This window comes from Haplochromis burtoni, unplaced genomic scaffold (assembly GCF_018398535.1).
Source record: "Haplochromis burtoni strain Fernald_Lab_line unplaced genomic scaffold, NCSU_Asbu1 Contig_65, whole genome shotgun sequence".
Classification (NCBI taxonomy): domain Eukaryota; kingdom Metazoa; phylum Chordata; class Actinopteri; order Cichliformes; family Cichlidae; genus Haplochromis; species Haplochromis burtoni.
In genome coordinates this window covers 1,686,984-1,710,783 of record NW_024582426.1, presented here as the reverse complement: position 1 = coordinate 1,710,783, position 23,800 = coordinate 1,686,984, and the positions used below count along the sequence as shown (strand labels likewise).

Below are 23,800 nucleotides of genomic sequence, written 5' to 3'. Positions count from 1 at the left end.
TGTTGGTGAGAAAATCCCTTCAGTGTTTTTCCCCATGAATCTTGGTAGACATAATTTAAAGAGTTTAAATTAGGCCTGTTAACATTTGGTAAAGCCAAAAAGAAGAATTACACCTACACTCACCAATAGAATGGGTGAGTGTAGGTGTATTATTAGAGTAAACAAAGCTCTTCAGTTAATTGAAATAAAAAAAAATTAAAAACTACTGGAAATGAAAAAAACAATAAAAATAAAGCTACTTCCAGCAGTTGCCTTATTCACAAGGAGTCACCACAGAGGTAGCATTACATATTTAAACTGAATCAAGCAATCAACCCACCCTTGAAATCAACTAAAACTAAAGTGTATTGAAAATTAAAGCTAAAAAAAAATTATTATAATAATAATTATTATTATTATTAGGTAAAAAAACATAACTCTGGATCCAATATGCATATTTATTGTACGTTTCAAAAAATATACATCAGCCACCTCACATAATTAAAATATAGTTCTTTTTAATGTGATTTAAAATATTTCTGTCTTATTTACTTTTCATATTCCATTGAAATCTAGTCATCAAAGTGTTGCAATTCAGAAAATGCATTGTAAAAAGAGTATCATGAGCTTCAATGTGCACATTTTCTTTCAGTAATTTGTTCTTTCCATTCATTTAAAGATTTTATCTTATTTAGCAGCACAGTGGTTAGCACTGTTGCCACACAGCAAGAAGGTCCTGAGATCAATTCCACCATCAGGTTGGGGTCTTTCTGTGTGGAGTTTGCATGTTCTCCCCGTGTTTGCGTGGGTTCCCTCCGGGTACTCCGGCTTCCTCCCACAGTCCAAAGACATGCAGTTTGTGGGGATATGTTAATTGATTAGTCTAAATTGCCTATAGGTGTGAATGCGGGAGTGAGTGTCAGTGCAAATGATCGTCTGGCTCTGTGTGTTAGCCCTGCGACAGACTGGCGACCTGTCCAGGGTGTACCCCGCCTCTCGCCCTATGACAGCTGGGATAGCCCCCGCCACACTGAAAAGAAGAAGCGGATGGATCTTATTTATTTATATGTACAGGATTTTTGGTTTTTGTCAAAAGGGGGGGACTACAAATAATGACATAAAAACAATTTTCACCATCATATATGGTGATGCCAGAACTTCAGAAGCCTGAAACATTTTTAAACAGATGCAAACACTGTCTACTTAAAACTGATTAAAGTACATAAATAACTGAGATATGAACTAGCAGGTATAGTACGTGTGTAATGGAAACTTCAGTCAGCAATGACAATACTGGTTTAAAAAAAGGATTTCTATTGGTTGGAATAAACTTGCTGTCAAGTCAATCAAAATAAGGAAGGAAGTTGGCACTGGAAGTGTTTACACCTTAGTGTTGGGACAGTGGAAAAAATGAAGGTAAGAGGGAGGAGTAGGTTCTGTCATGGCCCACTGACTTTCAGCTATGCAGTGTTATTTTACTGCACCCTACATGTGACGCTTTTCACACAAATACATTAGAGAGTGGATGTCTTAACTGAGATTAAACCTTTGTCAACACAAGTGGCCAACTACACATTGGCACAGCACTGTAAAAGGGAGCGGTGAGTTGTAGTAAAGAGCATTGTCTAAAGATTTTGTACCAACAGACACAAAGAGCTTTTCCTTTTTGGCCGTACATCATCTTAAAAGCAGGCAAGCTAAACTGGATTGCAAATTAAGACTGGGGGGGAAAAAGGAAAAAAGGAAAAAAGAAAAGGCAACAGAGGCCATCGGATGTAAGACAATTTCATAAATAAATTGGCTATATTAGAGCACAATGAAAGACAGAAAGAAAACATTGTAGTTGAAGCAGTAGCTTTCGGCACAGAGCGAACGTTGTGTAACTGGGAGAACAGGCGTTGTATAACTGTGATGTCATCTGTGCTTCACTGACCTGCTGGCCCAGTGACCTACTTTCCTCCTCCTCCGATCTAACTTAATCACAGCTCCACAAGCAACACCTTCCTCTTCTCACTAATAACACTACACTCTGTCAACACAAATCCTTAGTATTCCACAGCATGTATACTTCACAAAAGGTGTGAAGAGGGAGTCAAACTGCCTGCATCTCACGTTTCCTCATTTAATCACATGATTTGAAAAGGCTTCCTGGTGTTTCCTAAGCCTCAGCGGGGACCAACGTCAAGGAAGAAAGCAATGAAGATGTGCTGCATTTTCATCGGGCTTTAACAACGTCAACCAAACAGCCTCACTCACATATGCATTTTTCACACCGAAACATCTCAAAAAGCACTGACTGACGACAGTCATTTATCATAATTTTTATGTGGCTCACACAACATTGTTGAATGCCTGTATGTGGGTGTGTGCATTCAGATGTAGGGCACCAGAGCTCTGAGGATATGAGTCACTCTGAAGTGGATCTATGGCGCCGCTCGTCACGCACTCCGCCACACCCCGGCGCTGAGATGCCAACACAGCAACTGTGCCAATGGGCAACACCATAGCAACCGGCCTCACCGTGCAGTGTAAAAATAGCTCAGCCGAATTCCTCCGCAGCTGATACTCTCTCCATCATACACTAAGAATTATTAGACTACCGCGAGCAACTCCTTTTGTCATGAACTGGAGTCTGTGGATGTGAAACACTCTGCAGGTTCCACCTGTGCAGCAGTGCAGTAACACATGTGTTCTGTAAACATTACTGCACTGTTGTCTTCATGCAGTGAACATGGCTACGCACCAATTCAAACAGTACTTTTTGTCCCTAACTTATAATAAAGCAGATTCTACTTGTGAGGCAGAGCACTTTTACTTCTCAGTTAAGGGGGTCGTGGAAAGCAGAGAAAAAGAGCCAAAGATCCAAAAATGGATAGAAGATAGAATACAGCAAAAGCAGCTTTCACATATGACTCAGTAAGCTCGGAAATTAACAAAAAAAAAATTAACAAAACGCTAGATTACTACAATTTGTCTGACCAGAAATACTCAGTTAAATTATTCTAACCCTAACCCTGTCCACATATAGAGCAATAAACACAATGCTAACCGTAGGTCACAAGTGTGCATTAATGCCTTCAGCTGTGTCGGTAACCCAGTAATGTATTTACAAGGTTACCTATGCATTAGTCAGTGGTATCCTTTGTTACCTTTCGTGGTCATGTCACGAAAGATAACAAATCAATCACTTCCCCTCAGAGCAGAGAAATTTTTAACTTGCTGCTTCTAGTCATTAAAAGTTACTGTTCCTGCTGTCGCTGAAAGTCTTTGAATTTCACTAACATTCTGCAGTCACTGGTCCCCACATCACTGACAGCCTCTTCCTATGTGCATGTAATGTGGTTGTATTAACTTTCTGCACTGGTCTGTTGATGTTAACAGTGAGGAAAGCACACAATTTTACAACTGAAGAATGTTACTTAAGGTCCTTAAATACACTGATGATTTGTACAGATGTTGTTTGATTTAAAAAATTAGACTGTCCTCGGGTTTGGATATTTTGTTTTGTTTGTTTTTTGGCTTTTAGCCCAAAATTCTATAATTCTCTCTCATTTATGGCTCAACCAAACTAGAGTAAAAATAGTCCACCAACCTCCTACAAGAGAGAAAATTAAATAAATAAAATAAACATCATCAGTGGTGATTGCTTTGAATATTTTCCACCAACTACACAGAGATTCTGAGCGTGCAGCAACCTCTCGGCACCCGCTTTCAATCACAAAACTACTACAAAGGCCGCTAAGTGGAGGGAAACCTGTCTCAATCACAACAATTGCAGTGTGACATGGAATGACTAGAATTACTATCAGACAGACTGGTGAAAGTTTTATTATTAATTCTCATCCAATTCAATGCCAAAATGCTGCACTCAATCTTAGTCAGTCTGCACTGGTGAGCACAAATTGCCTGCGACATGTCTATGTGGTTGTTTGCAATAATTTTGGTTATGCCGCAATTTCCGAATGCCTAATGTGACTATAGCAATAAACAACTGGTAAATTAGTCACAGGGAATATCCCTAGTTTACACTGGACAGTATTAAATAACTGTATAATGATTATATTCCACTCTAATGAGAGCAGGAACCATTTGTTCATATGCAGGCTGGAGCAGCAGCTACTAATACAGATGCACAATAAAGCCCCAGACAGCTCCGCCTGTCATGGTTATTTAAAATGAAAATGTCAGGATGAAAATGTTTTCTCCCTCACAATGTTATTAAAACAAGACCTTTTGTTATGGTGTTATTCATCAGTATTCTGTCTTCGAAGCATTCAAAGAAGTCAAGAAGACTGCAGTTATGCTTGCTTGCAGATGCGCAGCTTGACAGATGCGAATGAAAAGTTTTTGCCTTTTACATTCATAAAAAACAAATATATCAGTAATCTAGACAAGACCATCAGAAAACCCATCAGTTATTTTCAGTGACTTATCCTGTGAATGTGACGCTTTTAACACCAAATATTTGAGCCAAGACTTCCTGGTTTTATTAGATTGATTATCAATCACTTTTATTATCAAAATTTACACATTATATATTTAACTCAGCTATAATCTTACGATATTTAGTTGACTAAAACTAGACTAAAAAAAAACAGATGCCTCAATTATGACTAAAATTAAAATCAAATCAATTTAGTCAAAAGACTAAATCAGAGTTTGCTGTCAAAAGTAACAATGATTCCATTTCAGGAATGCTACCTCTTTGCTCTCCCAACCATGCGTGATTGTCTGGGCATTATTCAACAACAAACAAACAGAAACCAGAAAAAAAAAAAACAGTATCAAAAAATCTCATCTCAAAAGATTCTGCATACCAGTCAGTTTATAACTAAATATTTAACTCAGGAAGTTGTCTGTGCACCAAACCAGACAGTCTTGCAAACAATCCTCATAGTTTAAGTCCAATTCATTTGAACATTCTTCCAGCCTGTTAGAAACCTAATTTAATGGCTCTCTAGATGCTTTTCAAGTCTAAAATATGACCCAGTGCCCTAAATAATGTTAAGGCAAAACAGTTTAAAAAGGGACATTTTGTGAAACTTTGAACCCAAACTACAGATAACACTGTCCAGCAGGTCTTATATCACATGAGTAGATGAACTCTGGTTTCATAGCAACCTTTGTGTTTTCCCCATCATCTGTCAAAACCCCGATACCTGAGAACAGGGGATGGGTGAACTCTCATTGATCCCAAGTGTGGGAGCACAGACCACAGCTTTAACAAGATTTCTTGAAAGTCTGTCAACCACTTAAAAACCTGTGGTGCTTATAAGCCTCACCCTTTATTCTCACACAATTTTCAGCAAAACAGACACAATGCAGGGTTTAGAAAGCCATAAGGAAGAGAGGGTGTTCATTCTGCTGTAAGTGATAGCAAATATCTAGGATAATATTATGCAGTTTTAACAAGCAGCAACAGCAACAGCCTCACTGCCAAGCAGGTCACACAAATCAACAACAACACTTTGGTGAATAAATTACTCAGTCACACATCCTGTGAGAGGCAGCTTCAAGGTCTGCACATCCTAGTGGCATTCACACAGCAATTAATGATGCGATTCTCTCAGTTTACAGGCAGAGCAGTCTTTCCTGTGGCTAGTGGAAGATTTGATGGTTTTAATAATGTCATACTCATTTGGCCTGTAAGCAATAAAATCCACAGCACAAGCTTGTCAACATTGCCCACCAGTCTGCTGCACAGTTATACCAACCAAACTAAACACAGGGCAGCCAGCTGTGTTTCCACTCACTGCACACACATCCTCAGGCCCAGCGGCACAAAAGGAGTCTTTGTTTTGCATTTTTAATCCACAGACAGGAATCTTTGAGACACAAGCCGCAGTGGTTGGCAGGGGCCCCTTGACTACTGCTGCCCTCCTCTCCCAGAAGAGCAGGACCTGAGCCAGGGGCCTAATCCTGACGCCAAGTGGGTCACTGGAGTTCAGGAGGACGACTGGCAGCATGGGGAAAGCAATCAAAATTAAACGTGGACTTGCAGCCCTATATGACCAACATTTGACCACAAGAAGACAACCACTTAAATAAGAATCAACACTGCATTCCCACCGTACAAGCAGTAGCCCTCTGAGCAAACTGAACAAGTAGAAAACCTGCACAAGTAATGATATTACTTGACTGCTCTGTCTGAGATTATGCGCTTTTCCTTTTCCAGATGACTTAGCAACATTATTTTCCACAGATTAATATATCAGGGCACACCCAAACAACTTTGCTCTGGCCAAAATCTCTCTTTATTGACTGGAGTTAATCTCAGATAAAGAGTGCACTCTTCCGTTGTCTGCCACTACACAAGCTTAAATTAAACATCATTCATCATGCAGAACTCACAAACAAGTGACATGGGATCTAAAAGTCTAACAAGACCTGTGTAGATATGCAATGTAGCAAACATCCTTACACGTCAGTTGAGCTATTGTTTAATCATTAGAAATAAAGTAAAGCGGATGCAGTGGGCATGTCTATCTACAGTGTTCTTTGGCATTAACTACGCTGGACTACATTTATTGATTGATTGACTGAACTTTTCAGAGATAGCCAAAGATAGCCATATCTGGTTTTAGCTCAGCCTTTGAATGTAACAGGACATTTCTGCAATGTATGTACAAAAATCCAGTCTTAGTTTTAAACCATATTATCTTTTGACTACAGGCAGAAAATAATCATTCTGAAGATGTTACACGGTTTACCATTTTTCATTAAACAGTGTTAGCATAAAAAGGTAATGTTTGAACAACAAGAAATTGTCATTTTGATTAAAACTAAACAACCCCTCAGCTTCTAAACTATAAAACATCTACTGTCCACTTTTGTTTGAGCAAAAGTTCCATAATAAAGGGAAATGCTTGTATGCCATTAACGCCATTACGTGAAATGGGAATTGCACCGATTATACATATTTTTAGCAAGCTGTGTGCAGTTGTATTTTAAGTCTCCCCATATAATTGCAGCATCAGTTGTGACTTAAAGTTTAAAAATAAAAGAATTTCGCTCCATACAAACTAAAGAGGAAATTGCAATGATAGTTAATAATCCCATGACCGTGGCTTGTGATAGCAGATATAATGTTAGATATACAATTTCTATGAATTTCAGCCCTAATAATAACACTTGTTATAAAGACCCCCAAATCCAACGCCTTTCTGCACTGAATAAATAATTATAAAACATTATTTTTTACTTGCCGTTACTGGACAAAGTCAAATAATGTCAATGATGTGTGCAAATAAAACATTTTCCCTCATGTACTGCACCACATTAAGTCTTTTTCAATGTGTATAATGTATATTCTTATGAAACAATTACAGCAAACACTAAAAAGAACAGTGAGTTAGAAAAGAAAGAGGCTACTAGCCCATTTGTACTTGAAGTTATATCAGTCATCGTTGGCATAACCAGAGTCATAAAGTGATATGATGAATACAAAATCCAAAAAAATAAAAATATATTAGTCAATTCTATAACAGTCTAGTCTGATGATCCACAGACACTGAGCTCTGAATCAAGTTGTTAATAAAACCATGATGTTGTCAAAAACTATGGACACGTCTTGTAGAAGAATAACTTGCACCTTAATTTGGGCCAAAACAATTTTTTGTTGTTTTTTTAATATAAAAATCTCAATCTCATTTGAGTGATGTTTCTGTACTTTTAGTTTTTAAGTCAGAGTGACCTTTAAAATTATTATACTCAGGCTCTCTCCTACTGATTCACAAAAGAGCTTCAAATAACTGCCTGGAGGCATTTCCAAGATGTCTAGATTCTAGATTTTTCTAGAAGGACTCTGAGTTAACACCAAACTGCTGAAAAACATCGTGCATAATATTATGACATAAAAGAAGAATGGTGGCAATAAAAAAAATAAATATCATTGGTTCTTCTCTATTGATTTTGATATTTTTATTTAAACAACCCATCTTGGGTCTGATTTACCCAACAGTATGGCATCTAATCAGCTATGTCTGTAGCCACGGACATAGCTGTCTTTAACAAAAGCTAATTATTATGGGTTAAGGCCACCTTAAACCTATACTTTAAGCTTAATCTAATTAATATTTAACAGAGTAACACAGGGAATCCAGATTAAAAATATGAAAAAGAGAGATTCAGTTTAGTTTTAACTATTAAGCAGGAAAAGATAAATACATACAATAGATTATACATTTACATTTATCCAGACTAGGCCTCTTGTAATATACCTTTAGAGAGCTTAACGAGACACAATGTGTGTATAACAACAGTAGTGATAGAGCTTTTGTCTGAAGTTAATCAAGGTTATAGCAAGATGTAGTCAAAGAACTGAACTACTTTGCATCTTCGCATGACAAATTCATTTGAAATTCTCTGGTGACTCAGCCAGCACCATTCTCATTTCCATATTCATCATTTTCATGACAGACTGCAAATCAAAAATAGAGCACCACTGAAACATGGACGAATAATAGCTCTGTAACAGCTTCTGATGAATTAGACTTTAAACAGCCTAATTAACCCAGGCGAATATGCACAAGCTCTAAACAGTCCACTGCTGCAACCCGGAGCTAAATTCAGTGGTTAATTTCCAAGAAAGTCTTACCTTTTGTCTTTGAGTGGTGCTTAATTCGCCAACTCCTCCACCTCAATATAGTTAAAACTTGTAGTTAAAACTTGTCCGAATTCACCTGTTGAACAGAAAGAAAATTACAAATTGGTGGCTTTGAGAAAAGAGTCTCATCACTGACTCAGAGCTAAAACATCTGGGTCATCACGAGCCTCCCACAGCACTGCAGAAATAAGATGACACACACTTCATTCACCAGCTTTGAAAGGGTCTCTTTACGGATAACATAAATAAAAAAATATGTTAACCTGAATGTTAGTTTGTGCAATCGTAAGAAAAAGTGATGCTGAAGGAGTGTGCGAGTGTGCGTGTGTGTTTCAGCACCACACTCGTAAATTGTATTCCACTGAAACGGCCTTACTCAGAGTATCTAGTTATATAGATACTCTCTGGAGAGTACACAGTTCTGGTTCTGTTGGATCTCAGCTCTGCTTTTGATACTGTAGATCACAGTAGCATGATAAACAGACTCAAGAACTTGTTTGGGATTACTGTTTTAAAATGGTTTATGCCTGGCGATCGTGGCTCAAGAGTTGGGAGTTCGCCTTGTAATCGGAAGGTTGCCGGTTCGAGCCCCGGCTTGGACAGTCTCGGTCGTTGTGTCCTTGGGCAAGACACTTCACCCGTTGCCTACTGGTGGTGGTCAGAGGGCCCGGTGGCGCCAGTGTCCGGCAGCCTCGCCTCTGTCAGTGCGCCCCAGGGTGGCTGTGGCTACAATGTAGCTTGCCATCACCAGTGTGTGAATGTGTGCGTGAATGGGTGGATGACTGGATGTGTAAAGCGCTTTGGGGTCCTTAAGGACTAGTAAAGCGCTATATAAATACCATTTACCATATTTGTCTTAGAGATCTTTTACTGTTTGCATGAATCATGTGACGTCAGAATCAACAATTTTGCCATGTGGGGTACCTCAAGGATCTGTCCTGGGTCCAATTTTCTTTCTACTTTATATATTCCCCCTAGGCCAAATTATTAAGCGCTATAAAAATATCTCCTATCATCTCTATGCTGATGACATTCAACTATACTGTTCCTTCAGGATTTCTGAGTTTTAGAAATTGTTTAATTTAAGTAATTGCCTGACAGAAATCAGCCATGGTTAAATGACAATTTAACCACGGTTCCAACTAAACTGTGATAAAACTGAAACTCTAATTATTGCTCCAGGCCACATGGTCTCAGAAATTAGGCAGCATATCAGCTTCCTAGACCCTTATGATTTTATTTCCTCCCGTTTAGACTACTGTAATGGTCTTTTTACTTGTTTTAACAAATCAGCCTTAAATCGTCTTCAGACTGTGCAGAATACTGCAGCACCTCTCTTAACAGGCATCAAGAGAAGATCTCATATTACTCTAGTTTTAGCCTCCCTTCACTGGTTGCCTGTAAGTTTTAGGTTTCATTTTAAAATTTTAGTTCTAACCTTTAGGGCCCTACATGGTCAAGCTCCCCAATATTTATCGACCTGCTGAAACCACATTCGTCTTCTCGAGCTTTAAGGTCATTATATCAGAGACTGCTGGTGGTACCGCGCACTTTCAGGCAGTGGCACCACGGCTGTGGAATTCTCTTCCACTGTCTCTACGCTGCACGGACTCCATTGATTCTTTTAAATACAAAAGCATTTTATTAATTTCCTCTTATGTTGTTTTTATTGTTTTACATTGTTGTTTTATTTACTGTTACATTGTTTTATATTTCCATTTCTTGTGTTGTAAAGCACTTTGTGATTTTTATCTGTGAAAAGCACTATATAAATACATTTTACTTACTTACTTTACTTACTTACAATAATTATTGTCACATATTATGCCTGAATGTCTATTTTCTTGTAACTGTGCGGACTCGTCCACAGAAAAGTATCCACTAACTATTTTTATTTTTCAGTTGCCAATTCATTAGTTAAGAAAAAAAGAAAATAGCGTCAACAAAAATGTCACATTTGCCTGAAATTAAATCAATATCTTGGTAAAAAAAAAAAAACTATTAAAAATCTTAAATGCATTAATTAAACAGAAAGAAACTGAGCAAAACAGAATATTCTAGAAAATATGAAGCTGCAGCCAAAAGTTGTTTAATATCTCGCTTGGCGCCCAACTTAATGCTGGTAATTACAAATGTTAATTTACTTTATATGTGGAAAAACTCCACAGGTAATAATATTGTTTCAGCAATAATGAATGGATGTTCTAGTTACCGTCTATATTTAACTGACTTCTTATCATTAAATAGAATCATGATGCTTTTACAGCCTACAGGGTGCAAACAGTCATAACCTCAAACAAACAGTAGCATACAAATATGTGTAAGTACAGACTTGGAAGCATCAATGTAAAAACTTGGGTTCAGCTTAGGCAACATTGGCACAAGACGCAACTGATCAACTTCCACATTTTCCAACACAAAAAAAAACTTTTTACAAATCATCTATTTGGTTTTTGTCACATTTCTCTGTGCTTTTGTCTTTTACTAAAAAAATAACGAGTCATTTTCAGAAATACAAAATCATTAGTGAAGTTGCTGGTATACTAACGTCACTTTTAAGGGAAACCCCAGTAGACTTGACCTATTTTTTTCTTCATCATAGTAGCATCATTCTAAGACAGTTTTCAATTCCACCTAATCTCCATGTAGATCAGCTTCTTTATTTTTACAAGAATTACTTGCTGTCAAAAAAAGTTACCTTTGCTCTGTATTGTATATTTAAAGATTTTACTGCATTTAAATTTAATTTATGATGTTTAACTTACAATAATATCATAATTAAACCAATAGATTACTAGCAGCAAAAAGAAGGTGAAACATAAGCAAGACTGCACTGTATTTTTACTACTCACTAATTATCCATTCTGGTAAAGCACAAACAATGAGTATAATAAAAACATAAGTATATAGTTCAGTCCTTATATCTGTCACAGATATACAGTTGTTATCTCAGCAACACATTTTTACAAGTTCAAAAGTTCAACATCAAACAAGCTTCCGCCTGCACCTCGTCAGCTCCCATAACTCCGATATCACTGCGCATACTGAGCCAAAGAGATAAATTGTTTACTAAGAAATGGAACTAGTGTTTAGGTCACACAAAGAAACAACTGCTGACAAAGTCTGTGAATGAAGAGGAAAAATCCTCTCAGCTCTCAGTGAAAGGTCAGTGTGACACAAACAACCCTGTGTGGTGAAAGGATTTCTCTGCAACTAATGCTGCTGTCAGAGATCATTGTCCTCTAAAGGCTTGGGGACAGCAAAGAGAAATCTTCACGAGCTTGTTAATATTTCACTTGCCACTGCTCTGTGTGAAAAACTAATTATGAGCCAACACATAATTCATTAATTTGGTAATTAATATGTTGGTTTCAATAAAACTTCAAAAGAAAAATATACTGTTTAACAGTGTACCATCTTGATGTTTGAAAATTATTTTGAGAATATTTACATCATATTTATTATAATACATTATTATTTACTACAAAAAACAGTGATAAATGTATTTAGATCTTATAATGTGGTCTTCTTATTAAAGGTGGACTGTTATTATTCCACTGACCTCCAGTCTTTTTTAACTACCATCAAAAACAAAATAAAGCGTAGCCTGCTTTAGAACAGCATGACATATCACTTCATTACAGTCAACATAAACAATCTAGTAGCTGATTTCTGTTAGTGAGCTTTTGAATAACTGGCTTCATCAAGTGTAAACATCAAATGTTAGCAGTTAAAATGTTTGTTTGTTTTTAAACAAATACCACTTTATTTCACCCCAAGATAAATCGCTCTTATGTTAGTGGAAGGGGTTTCTGTGTCCCTGTGATCCCAGGGGCTATACTGTCAAGGGCTTTAGCCCTGATTGGGTCTCCTAAGGCAAACTGGCCCTGGGTGGGGAGACAAATGAAGAGCGATTCCGAGTACCCTGTGAAAAGAAATTACTGTGGTTACTGGGGCCCAACCTTGGAGCCAAGAGAGGTAGCTCAAGAGAGAGCATCTAGTGGCCAGGCCTTAGGGGCCAAAACATTCTCGGCAGGAACCTACTGTGGATTATGGACAAGTTGTTGCCCCAAGTGGAGAAATTCAAATATCCTGGAGTCTTATTCAAAGTGAGGGAAGCGGGAGATTAAAAGACTGACTGTGGCATTGCACCAGTTTGTCGTGGTGAAGCGAGAGCTAAGCGTAAAACTGAAGCTATCGATTTAGTGGTCTATCTATGTCCCTATAAGCTTTGGGTAGTCACTAAAGGAATGAGACTGCGGATACAAGTGGAAGAAATGAGTCTTCTTTGAAAGGTGGCTTGGAGATAGGGTAAGGAGTTCTTACAAGAGGGAATCAGTGTAGAGCTGCTATTCCTTCACAGAGAAAGAAACCAGTTTAGGTGGTTTGGGCATCTGACTTTGCTGCCTGGGTGAGGTGTTCCGGGCATGTCGTACTGCAAGGAGGGCCAAGGGTAGACCCGGGACAAGTTGGAGAGATTACATCTCTCGGCTGGCCTGGGAACACTTTGTGTTTCCCCAGATTAGCTGAAGGAGTTGGCTGGGAAGAGGGAAACCTCTGCAGATAAACTGCAGAAAAATGGATCAATGGATAGATAGCTTAATGGATGGATATTGTATTTCAGCAGAAACAAAATCTTACACAACTTCAACAGGCAATGCAATCCAAATGACACAACAAAAATTATTAAAACAGCAGTAAGGTTCCCTACTAGTGAAATCAGCATAATAAATGGCTGTAATGATAAGTCGATCTATCTCATTACAAAAGAATTGAAACCTCTGAGTCATTGTGAAATTGCATTTCACATCAAAAGAGGAAATACCTGTCAAATTTTTTCAGGTTTTTAGGTCAAGTTAAATGCTGACTTATCAACTCCTGTTTTCAGTAACAACTTCAGATGTAAAACCCATCAACAGCCAAAACTCTCATACAATAATTATTTGTAGTAATTGAAGAAAAGAAAAAAAAAAAGCAACAAGCAACAAGCAAGAGATTCATCTGAAAAAGGCTTTAGAAGTCATCCTCTGGCAGAGATTGAAAACAAAGCAATTAGTTTGTCTGACAAAATGCAGCAAAGACATGGTTAGGAACTTAAGAAACATAATATTACTAAGACAGGGTTGGACGAAAGACTTCTGAATGGAAATCTGGTGCTTGAATTCTATAGATGGATGCTGTAGCACAGATTTTGAGAGGAAAATGACCCTGAGGACACGATGCTATAGTAGTCATCCTTGACACAGTGTGCAGTTCACATTCAAAACAAATGCACCAAGTTCATGGCATCAATGATTACTCAAGCAAAACACAAACTCTGTAATGTGAACTGACTAATGCAACTTCCAAAATTCAGCACAGCACTCCAATCTGCTGACTAACAGTATCAACTATAGATATAAAGCCCGAGTAGTGCCATTACCTTTTATCTGTCCTCTGAATAGCTGAAAGCTGCCAGAGAACATTGCACTGAATCAACACAGGCTCCTCTCTATCAGGAAAACTTGATATGACAGGCGTTCAGTAATTACATTATTAGGCATAGCAGGTAATAATATAATCTGTATGTGTTCCTCTACCTCCGTCATAGCTCACGGTGTTGCCAGTCCCTCCTCCTCCGTTTAAAGAAAATCTGCCATGCTCTACTGCTGCTTTTTATTCCAAATAGCCACAGCATCTAATGCACAAAACACTTATTCCCTGTAAATGTAAATGTGCAGTTGAGGTTTTAGAATAAAGTAGAAAAAACGTGACGCTTAAATTAAGATGCCAAGTAGAAACAGATAACACAAGTAAAATCTAATCTACCAAAGCAGAGAGAAAGTGGAGAAAGAGAAAATTTCTGCTTCCTCCTTTTACCTGCAGCACAATGTAGTGCCAGCAACTAAAAAGGTGTCAAAGTATTTTTCCATGCTCTGCTAACAGCTTCAACATCTATTTATGGGCAAAAATGGAGTAAAGAGACTATACCGTCTGTAAACACAGCTGCCAAAGATTTATCAGTTAATACAGCTTGACCAACACTGGACCCTTTTTTTTTTTACTTAAAAATTCTGAAAACAACAAGTCATTTAGACACATTTAAAGTAATCAAAGACACACACTAAGATGCCTTTGATCCATCTTTTTTCCGACCATTATTAGAACATTTTCCGTTGTAAGAGAAACAAAGGAAGAGGGAAACTGCTCCCAAATTACTTCAGGTTAGTACTTCTCTACAGTCACGGTTACTCATCAGTCAATGAATATCATGCCAATTAGATATATCTGTTACTTGTATATATCTATAGAAAGATGATAAAAAGGAAGATACCAACTTGATAGTTTAATTAGTTTAATGATTAACAATGAAATCAAATCCCCACTATTGCGTTTACTGCCCATCACCACAGGCAAAAAAATAAAGGACAAGCATGGAAGAAAAAAAAAAAAACACAACCTTAAGAGTGGTTCTAGTTGTTCTTAATCACAACAGACAGCATTGTAATTAAAGGTATTTTTCAGCTTCCAGGCTTAAGTGAAAGTCTATGCCATTTGCCCACAATTAAAAAGCTATGACAGTGACAAATAATAAATACTGATTTGCAGTTGTGGTTCTCGAAATGAACAGAGTGCACAAAGTGAAGCGTATAAACCATTTCAATACCGTTTGTATAAAGATGCCAGGTTGGCATGTTAGTCACCAGTTTATGTACTGTATAAAAACAGATCTGTCATGTTTTATTAAATCTGAACTTAACTAAACAGAATCAAATAACTTTGATTAGTAAAGTCTTCTGTGTATCCAATTAGTGTCAAAAGGAGAAATACTCTTTATTCTGGGACAACAAAAAAGGAAGAAAAACAAAAAGTCTGAGAGAGAACCTTAGCTTTGAAGTGACCATTTCAGAAATACAGCGTGGTTACTGGTGTCTTGCTCAGAATAAATTACTGTAAAAATCTATTTCTAATTACAGAAAAACAAATCTTGCTTTATTTTTTATATCATAGGGCTGCCACAGCTCTCCACTGTGTTCAGTTTGCAGGCAGCAGTGTCAGCAACGCAGCAAGTAAAGCTTTGCTGACACCCGTATGAGACTATACAGTTTCTCATTAGCACCTACAAGCTATGATCCAGCTGTGTCCAGACACTTCTGGACCAGACTGACAGAAGATGAGACGCGATCGATTTTAGAACAGGTGAATAAGGAGCACCCGGGGCGGATATAGGGCTCAAAATCTGAGAGAAATGACAAGAGTCACAAAGATTAACACAGAGGGGGGAATAAAAGACATACGTCTAAATTAATTTTTTTTTTTAAAAAGACGCGTAAATATAGAAATATGTGCCGATGAGGTATTCACGGTGGTAGCGTTTGTAAAAATCAACTGAGCTTGAACCTTGACGCGACAAACACAGATACAGCTCATGTTTCCCTCCGTCTCCTCCTGCCTGTGATGCCGGCCGGTACACCGGGTACTGATTGCCTGGAGGCTAACGCCACCTAGCTTGCTTCGCTAACGCCAATTACAGCAACAAACCGATAGCTATATACTTTAACACACTTCCCGAGACGTGTGACACACACTGGGAATATATGTACACCCGATTTAAAAAGAAGAAGAAGAAGAAGATAAAACAACATACCTGTCTGTATCGTACGTCGCTGACTCGCGACTTTATAATAGAAGGTAGCGCGTTTGACTCGTCGGCAACAATGTACTGTATGTGTGTCAACCCACTTTCAGCTGAAGCTAGCTAGCTAACGTGCAGCATTAGATAAGAATGTGGGTCACCGGGCCTTTGGCCAGTCTCTGTCACCAAAGAAGCCGAAGCAAAACTGTTCCGTTTACACATTTACGTCTGTCGATAGTATACACAGAAGCTGCGGATAAAAGCGGCACAAATACGGAGCGGAACCAAACGGTTGCGAGTTGACACTTACCCCGAGCAGTCTCCTCTTTCATCGGGATATCCCTGCAGCCAGTGGCGCTGCAGACGGTTGACTGCGCAGCGCTCAGGCAGACTCACTGGAGCTGGAAACGGTGCCAAGAGAGCCTACCTCCCTACAGATCCACTGTTTACACATAAATTACACCTGGCTGGAGAGGCCTGATCCAAATCCAGATTTACCTACATTACATTACCCGTAAAAAGTTAATAGAGAAGTCCCAAAAATGAAAGTAACTCCTCCAGCTCAGCAGATTAATTTTTTTCATGCTTCAAATATTTTTGAATAACGTCTCTGTATTTTGATTACTGTGTATTCAAAATGCCTTTAAGGACAAGTCAAATGTTTTCCGTTGATTTATTTTCCCGTCGCCATTCTCCTAGCTTTAAACTTAAATAACGTGTAAATAATGAGTTGACAATAGTATTTTAATGCGTCTTTAACTTTGAAGTCTACTTGATTATGGCATATTTAATAGACTGGCCATAAAATAGTTAAAATACTGAATTTGTTAAACCTTTAAGAAGAAAAAAATGTTTTAGTGGATTTTTTTGACATCTAATAAGTAAGTAATTAAATAAACATGAAAATAAACTAAGCCTACCATAAACTGGAAGGGAGTGAGCTTATATGCAGGAATGTGATTAAAGAAATTAGATCATTATGCAATTATTCCCTCTCAGTCCATCAAATTCCTCCCACCTTGAACTTTTAAGACTTACCGGGGGAAAAAATTCCAGGAGTAAGCGACACTTCTTTGGAATACTGCAAGGTTTCCGGTCCTTCCTATTTTTGTTTTTAGTTTGTTTGTTTTTACAGCAGGGCCACTTTAATTCCATTATCTAATAAACATGAAGTTATAGGTCCATTGCTTTAGGGTAAATATATGTTACCATGATTTAATGTTACTATGATGACTCAACTCTCTAGCTCAAGCTAACACAGTCCCTAAGATGTCCAGCCTCTGACAGCAGACTTGAAAGTCTGTGACAATTGTAATTCTGCGTGTAGACAATTGTTATTTGATTTGCAGAAGAAATTCATCTATCTTCAGTGTTATTCCCCAGGTATGACCCTGTCACTTCCAAATCATCTTTTTTAGAAAGAAGAGCAAATTTCTGTTAATTGCCATTTGATGATCACTCTCATTTTCCCATTGTGAATTTTTCATATACCTTTATTACACATAGCCTAAGCCCATATTACACAGAGCTAGAAAGACATCTATAAACACCTCCTCTAACCCTAAAACCTCTCCCCTGGATTCTTTTTGTCATTTTTCAGGGAAACTTGTAGGGAGTTTTCTGTCTCTCCCCCCCCCCCTTTTTTTTTTTTGAGCTGAGATGGAGTGACCCTATCAAAACCAGGTCTCTGCATTACTTTTGCTTTGCAAAATTTGAATGTCAAGAGCTTGACGTCTATCCGGCTTTATTTTTACATAAAGCATGCAATACCTTGTCACTCCTCTCTGCACCAACCAGCCAACATTCATGACGTGGCTGATGGTAATAAAACAAAACCTGTGGACACAGTTTAACAGAAACAGAAAGAAATGCACAGTATTCAGCTAACAACTAGCAGCCTTTCTCACACTGATGCATTCCCATCACTCACATCACAATGTTGGCCTCACACTCAACCTGAAACAATAAAAATGAGAACTGTGAAACTACACTTTTAAGTGAAGCGTACTTAATATGCAAATCAGTTCAAGTTAATCAAACATAATCAGTTTAAATAGGTAGTAAAATGAATTGTGTTATATATATATATATATATATATATATACACACGTGTGTGTGTGTGTGTTTACTGAGACTGAGGTCTTTATATTACTATGAGTCAAAGGCCTTAAAATGTTAGTGCTAAATGTTTTACATCTTGCACTTGACACATACGCCTCATTGGCTGGCTGCAACTAAGACTATAAACTAAAATTGAAACTGAAACTTAAAAAAGCACATTATGGAACAATGAAACCTAAACTAAAACGACCACACTTGGAAAAAAACTGTGACTAAACTAATAAAAGTAATAACTCAGATTGTGCATACTTCAAAACTAGTCATTTGAATAATTTTCCTTCCTCAGTTTGATGTCCAAAGAAGATCTGCATGCATAGGAGTGTTTTTTGTTTGTTTGTTTAAAGAATATAAATTCCGCTTGCATTTGGCCTACGCTTTCTAAGTTTTCTCAAGCAGACTCACGTGTTACTTTTGCGGTAATTCACAGCCAGGGGACAAAATAAAAGCTATTGTTGTAATTTTATATGTCATTGTTTTATATCTTATTTATCGTTGTTGTTCTTTGTGTCAAGTTTGTTTGAAGACAGGATTATTTGTCGATAAATTATCTCTGTCTGCCCTTTGGACGTGTGTCTTTATGTTTATCGGCCAACTCCGGGGTAGCCTACTCATCTCCATGACAACAGGAAGTAGCAAACCCTGCAATGCCACCTTTGGCCACGTTAAGGATGTGTGGCGCTTTTCCGATACTTTGAGGGAGATATTACAGATTTTCTGATCTTTAGGAATTAGAAACAACCAATCTTTCCGAAATTGTACGCAATAAACATGGAGTAGTACACCAAACGATTCTAAATTAAATAGGAAAAAAATAATAATTGCAAAACTTATTAGAAAGAGTTTACACTTCGCCTAAGTTTGTCATACCTAGGCTACTGCAAACCCCAACAAATTATAACATTTAAAACTCAGTCTATAGCAGAGCATTCAGTTTGGCCTGGACCACAAGTATTAATGGTTTAGAAATTTAACTATTCGGGATAAAACAAACAGATTTTACACAGTAAATTATCTTTAAAACGGTTTTAAGATTAATTATGAAAAGCCAGGGACAAAGAACAATACTGTAATTTATAAACCCTATAAATTACAGCATTATCACCTTATCACAGTCTGCGTCTTCTTCAAGCCTCCCCTGCAAGCGTCTTAAATTTAAGCAAACATACAGAGGCAGCAATAAGAAAAATCACCACAGAGCTTTATTTACAATTTCAAAGCTACAAAAACAATTAAAAAGGCTATTATATGATTTCTTGCTCACATGTGCTCATCTCTAAGGAAGGATGGCAGACGGGCAATTTGGTCAAAAAACGTTTTTCGTTTTTCCAGTTATGTGATGATAGTCTTCAGTCTGGCTGGAACCCACTGAGTACACAGAAGAAATAGCCTTTCTGGAGGCTATTGATTGGTGTCCTGTGTGAAATGCTGCAGTTGGATTTGATTTTATTGACTTGGCAAGAGCTCCTGTGGTATTTTACACAACTGCTCTTTCTGTTTTTTAGGTTCGCACACTAATTAAGCCTTAAAGATAAACACATTCTTATTTATCGTGCTGTCACTGTTTATACCCAAAAGACTGATTACAGTGTTTGCCCTCGATCATTATAGTGAGGTCACTCTTGAAAAAGAGTTGTTGTTTTGTTTTTTTTTTCATCTCAGTGAGACTTGCCTGGATAAAGATAGGCCATAACAATAATATTTCACGATGAACTAAAGGAATTTGAACACTTTTAAATTCATTCACTTATCTCACCGGTAAAGGTGAGTAACTCTTTGTGAAATAATCGGAATGTACTTATTTATAGATCTATACAGCGCGTAAACATCATTATATACATTTCCTTCCTCTTTAAAGCGACACACCAGCATCGAAAACAGAATACAAAGAAAGAGGCTATAACTGGCTGCTGATAGCGACATCTACTGTTGATAGTAGTAATTACACATTCGTGTTCCGTGGTTGGTAATTTGCACTTTTAATTGACCAAATAAGTAATAAAATAAAATCCTGCCAGTAATTATCTAATACCTTATAACCAAATATCTAATCAGTCAATTGCAACTCAATGTATTTACGAACGTAGACATGGTCGTGTTATTTGTTTATGTTGCGCATCAGAATGGGAAGAAAGGGGAATTCAGGTTACTTTAAATGTGGCACGGTTATTATTTCCAAATGGGCTGGACTGAGTATTTCATAAACAGCTGATCCACTGGGATTTTAACCACAACTTCCTCTGTAAACCAAGGATTATCTGTAAAAGAGAAAATATCCAATGATCAGCAACTCTCTGGGTTGAAATGCCTTGTTGATTTCAGAGATTAGAGGAGAATGACCAGACCGCCTTCCCGATGAATACTAAGTCAAATGGCTACTCATTCCAACCAAGGAATGCAGAAGAAGATCTCTCAATTCACATGTTGAATATTGAAGCATGTGATATCGACAGAAGACCACACCAGGTGTCACTGCTGTCATCTACAATCACACAGGTGGCCAAAAACTGGACAATAAAAATTGGAAAGCCATTGTCTGATCTGATGAGTCTTGATTTCTGCTGAACATGCAGAGAGTAGAGTCAGAATTTGGTGTAAATAACATGAAAGCATGGTTCCAACCTGCGTTGTTATCAGTGGTTCAGGCTGGTGGTGGAGTTCCAGATGTACTTAATAAATTGTCTGATGTCACACACATGAAAAATCACCACAAAAGGTGGAGAACAACAAAGAAAATATCCCAGCCAACCCCCCAGAAAACCAAGCAGATATAGTGCTGGTTTAGTATCAGAGCCTCAACACCTGAGGCTTCTGCAGTAGGAGGAACTTACTTTACCATCTGTAACTTTATTATTATTAAAATTACACATTATACAACTGTACATCAAACAAAGCCATTTTCATGTTTAAATTACTCTTACTATTTTATGTAAAAACTTAATTCACCCCTTCACTCCTTCACTCTATTTTACACTGTTTTCAAATGTACTGAAATAGAACTAATCACACTGAAACAAAATTACACAACTACACCCAGCCACAGATAGCAGTTTTAATAACACAAAACAAAATATGGATAAATTAATAGTGTTTTAATTAATATCCATTGTGTACATTCAAACATCACTATAAAGCAGAGGCAGAGGGATGTGTTTGATGTCTGGATCACTCAGTGGCGGTGCAGCAGCCTGGGTCTCAGGGTCTGTTTTGTCTCTGTACACTAAGCTTCAGAGGTGGAGACTCTAAAACACATGCAGGATGTGTATGATTAGAAGATACAGATACATGCATTTGACATATAAACTGCATATAAACGCGGTCCTACGAGTCTAGTACAAAAGTCAAGAGGATAAATATCACAAAAACTCCAAAGCACTCTCTTTTCATGTAAAATTAAAATGCCTTTATGGAATAGATATAGTTTTTTAATTGTTGAAGACGTACATGCCAAACGCACTGTGCATGAAAGTGCCTTTGGGTTTTTGATATTTTAGCTTATTTTAGCACAGTCACATAATCATTAATAAACTCCTACCTAGAGCTTTTTCTTCTACTCTAAATTTCATGTACAATTACTTAATCTTTCAAACATAACATGAAGGCAGGAAAAAAACTATAACCAAATTTTTACCTTTAGTTCATTCATACTCTAAGGATCTTCTCCCATTCCGTGGCTGTAAGTGTAAACACAATTTTTAATTTAATTTCAAATTCTGCCTATTTTGTAGGCTTTTTAATTCCTTTTTAGTGGCACAAATGTAAACATACCCGATAGAGAAAGTAGCCTCTGCTCTGGATTCCTCCAGGTCCCTGGAGGTCGGCCTGTAAAAACATTTAAAAAACGCACAATTTAGCCACCTGCAAAATTGCTCTTAGTGTTGTCTACAGCGCCTCTTCACCACCAACATGTACCCACTCAAAGACTCACATCTGGATTTGAAAACACACACTCTCCACGTTTCTTGCTCACGTTTCATCGGCGTCCACTTTGTGTTTGTCAGTGCTTTGATAGTAAGTGGGGGAGGAATTCACCTGGCTTGCCACACCAATTATAGACCATAATAACTCTCAGCTTGGGAAAGAACAACTAATGTAGAGTGAGTTTGCACAGAGTGAGGAGAGCTCTCAGATATGCAACAGCATGATTGATGTGGACGCTCAGGATGTGGATAAACACACTGAAAACAATTACAGAATGGAGCACACACATTTCACTATAAACATTTGCAGCAAGCGCACAAAAGTGGAGCTGCTTTCATTGTGCCTGCTGCAATTATCATCATCTATTCATCACCTCTTTCTATACCATCCTGTTGCTCTTGAGATATCCAAATATATACGTTTAAGAAGTAACTTTGCATAATAGCTGTCCCACAGTGTAGGGGGATATTAAACAACACAGGATTTAATGACAGTTTGAGCCACTGATTGCATTTTGCATTCAAAAAACAAAGTATTTCTCTTTGTTTTATCAGTCAGTGGCTGTGGAGAACAGATGTGAGCGGTACATACGTGCATTGTGAGTCCTCTCTGTCTTCTAGTATTTAGTTGGGAAACTAGACGCAGAAGAGGGTGCAACTGAGGGGACTGACAAACATACACATATACAGACACATAGATAGATACAGGCAGATACACACACATGAATAACAGCAAAAAAGAAAGTACAAACTATGGAATGTGCAAAGGCAAAGAGAAAAACACGTTTTTTTTCTCTCAACACATAAACGCATGCTACACAGAAATACAAACGTACAAATGCTTCCTCACTGCAGCAAAGTGTGTTGCCTGTATAAATAGATCACATTCTGTGTCTCATTCTGTATCACAGAGATGGTGGAGTGAGAAAGCGAACAGCATCATATGTCCCCGAAGCAAAATGCTGTGTTATTTCAGTAAAAGTTGCTGCATGTGCATTAAAGGATGTTTCCTCTCTGTGCTGGCTTCAATAACCATAAATGCACACCGAGGAAAATAAATATGATGTTTGTATGTTTGTAAATAATGACATCTGTTTTTCACACTGAGTATAATATTTGACAATGTAAATGTATCATTCTATTTTATATTAGCTGTAGAAAAAGGCTCCCTGCATCATTTAGCTTGAGTTCTGTTATGTGGTAAACGGCCAGGAAGTCTTTTGCATACAGAAACAACATGAACAAGGATTCATCTTCATCAAAAACAAACATACAAACAAATAAATAATGACATATTTTCCTTATAGTTAAGTATAAAATTGTGCGCTAAAATATCATCTGCAACTTCAGACACAATCCCCTTTGCTTTTGACACAACATTTGTGTGAGGTGTCAGGTATGAAGGGCAGACAGGAAGGATCGCTAACCCTAATACATCCAGGTTCTCGTGCGATCATGAAGCACAGCCTCCTACTAATCTATGATCTATAGGTATTTCACATGCAGAGCAAACACAGGGCAAAATTTTATCATACATATGTACATATTTAGATATATTAGGAC

The 23,800-nt window shown here is 37.6% G+C and overlaps 2 protein-coding genes across 8 annotated transcripts in view; both read right to left on the bottom strand.

The window, feature by feature from the left end:
* clocka (clock circadian regulator a) overlaps positions 1–16,658 on the bottom strand; it is a 31,563-nt gene extending 14,905 nt beyond the window's left edge. For 2 of the 7 annotated variants that reach the window (XM_014333838.2, XM_014333837.2), the window contains exons 1-2: positions 16,510–16,658; positions 8,576–8,660 (exon numbers count right to left, since the gene is read on the bottom strand). The gene's annotated coding sequence lies outside the window, so the exon portion shown is untranslated. The other 5 variants (XM_014333834.2, XM_014333836.2, XM_014333839.2 and 2 more) reach the window with 4 other exon arrangements.
* A 4,608-nt stretch (positions 16,659–21,266) lies between these two features.
* The window catches only part of nmu (neuromedin U), a gene marked incomplete in the record, with an annotated part of 6,346 nt that continues 3,812 nt past the window's right edge, over positions 21,267–23,800 (bottom strand). The window contains 3 exon segments of the mRNA XM_014333883.2: positions 21,267–21,559; positions 21,949–21,991; positions 22,086–22,139. Of these exon segments, the coding sequence (XP_014189369.1) occupies positions 21,956–21,991; positions 22,086–22,139 (90 nt within the window).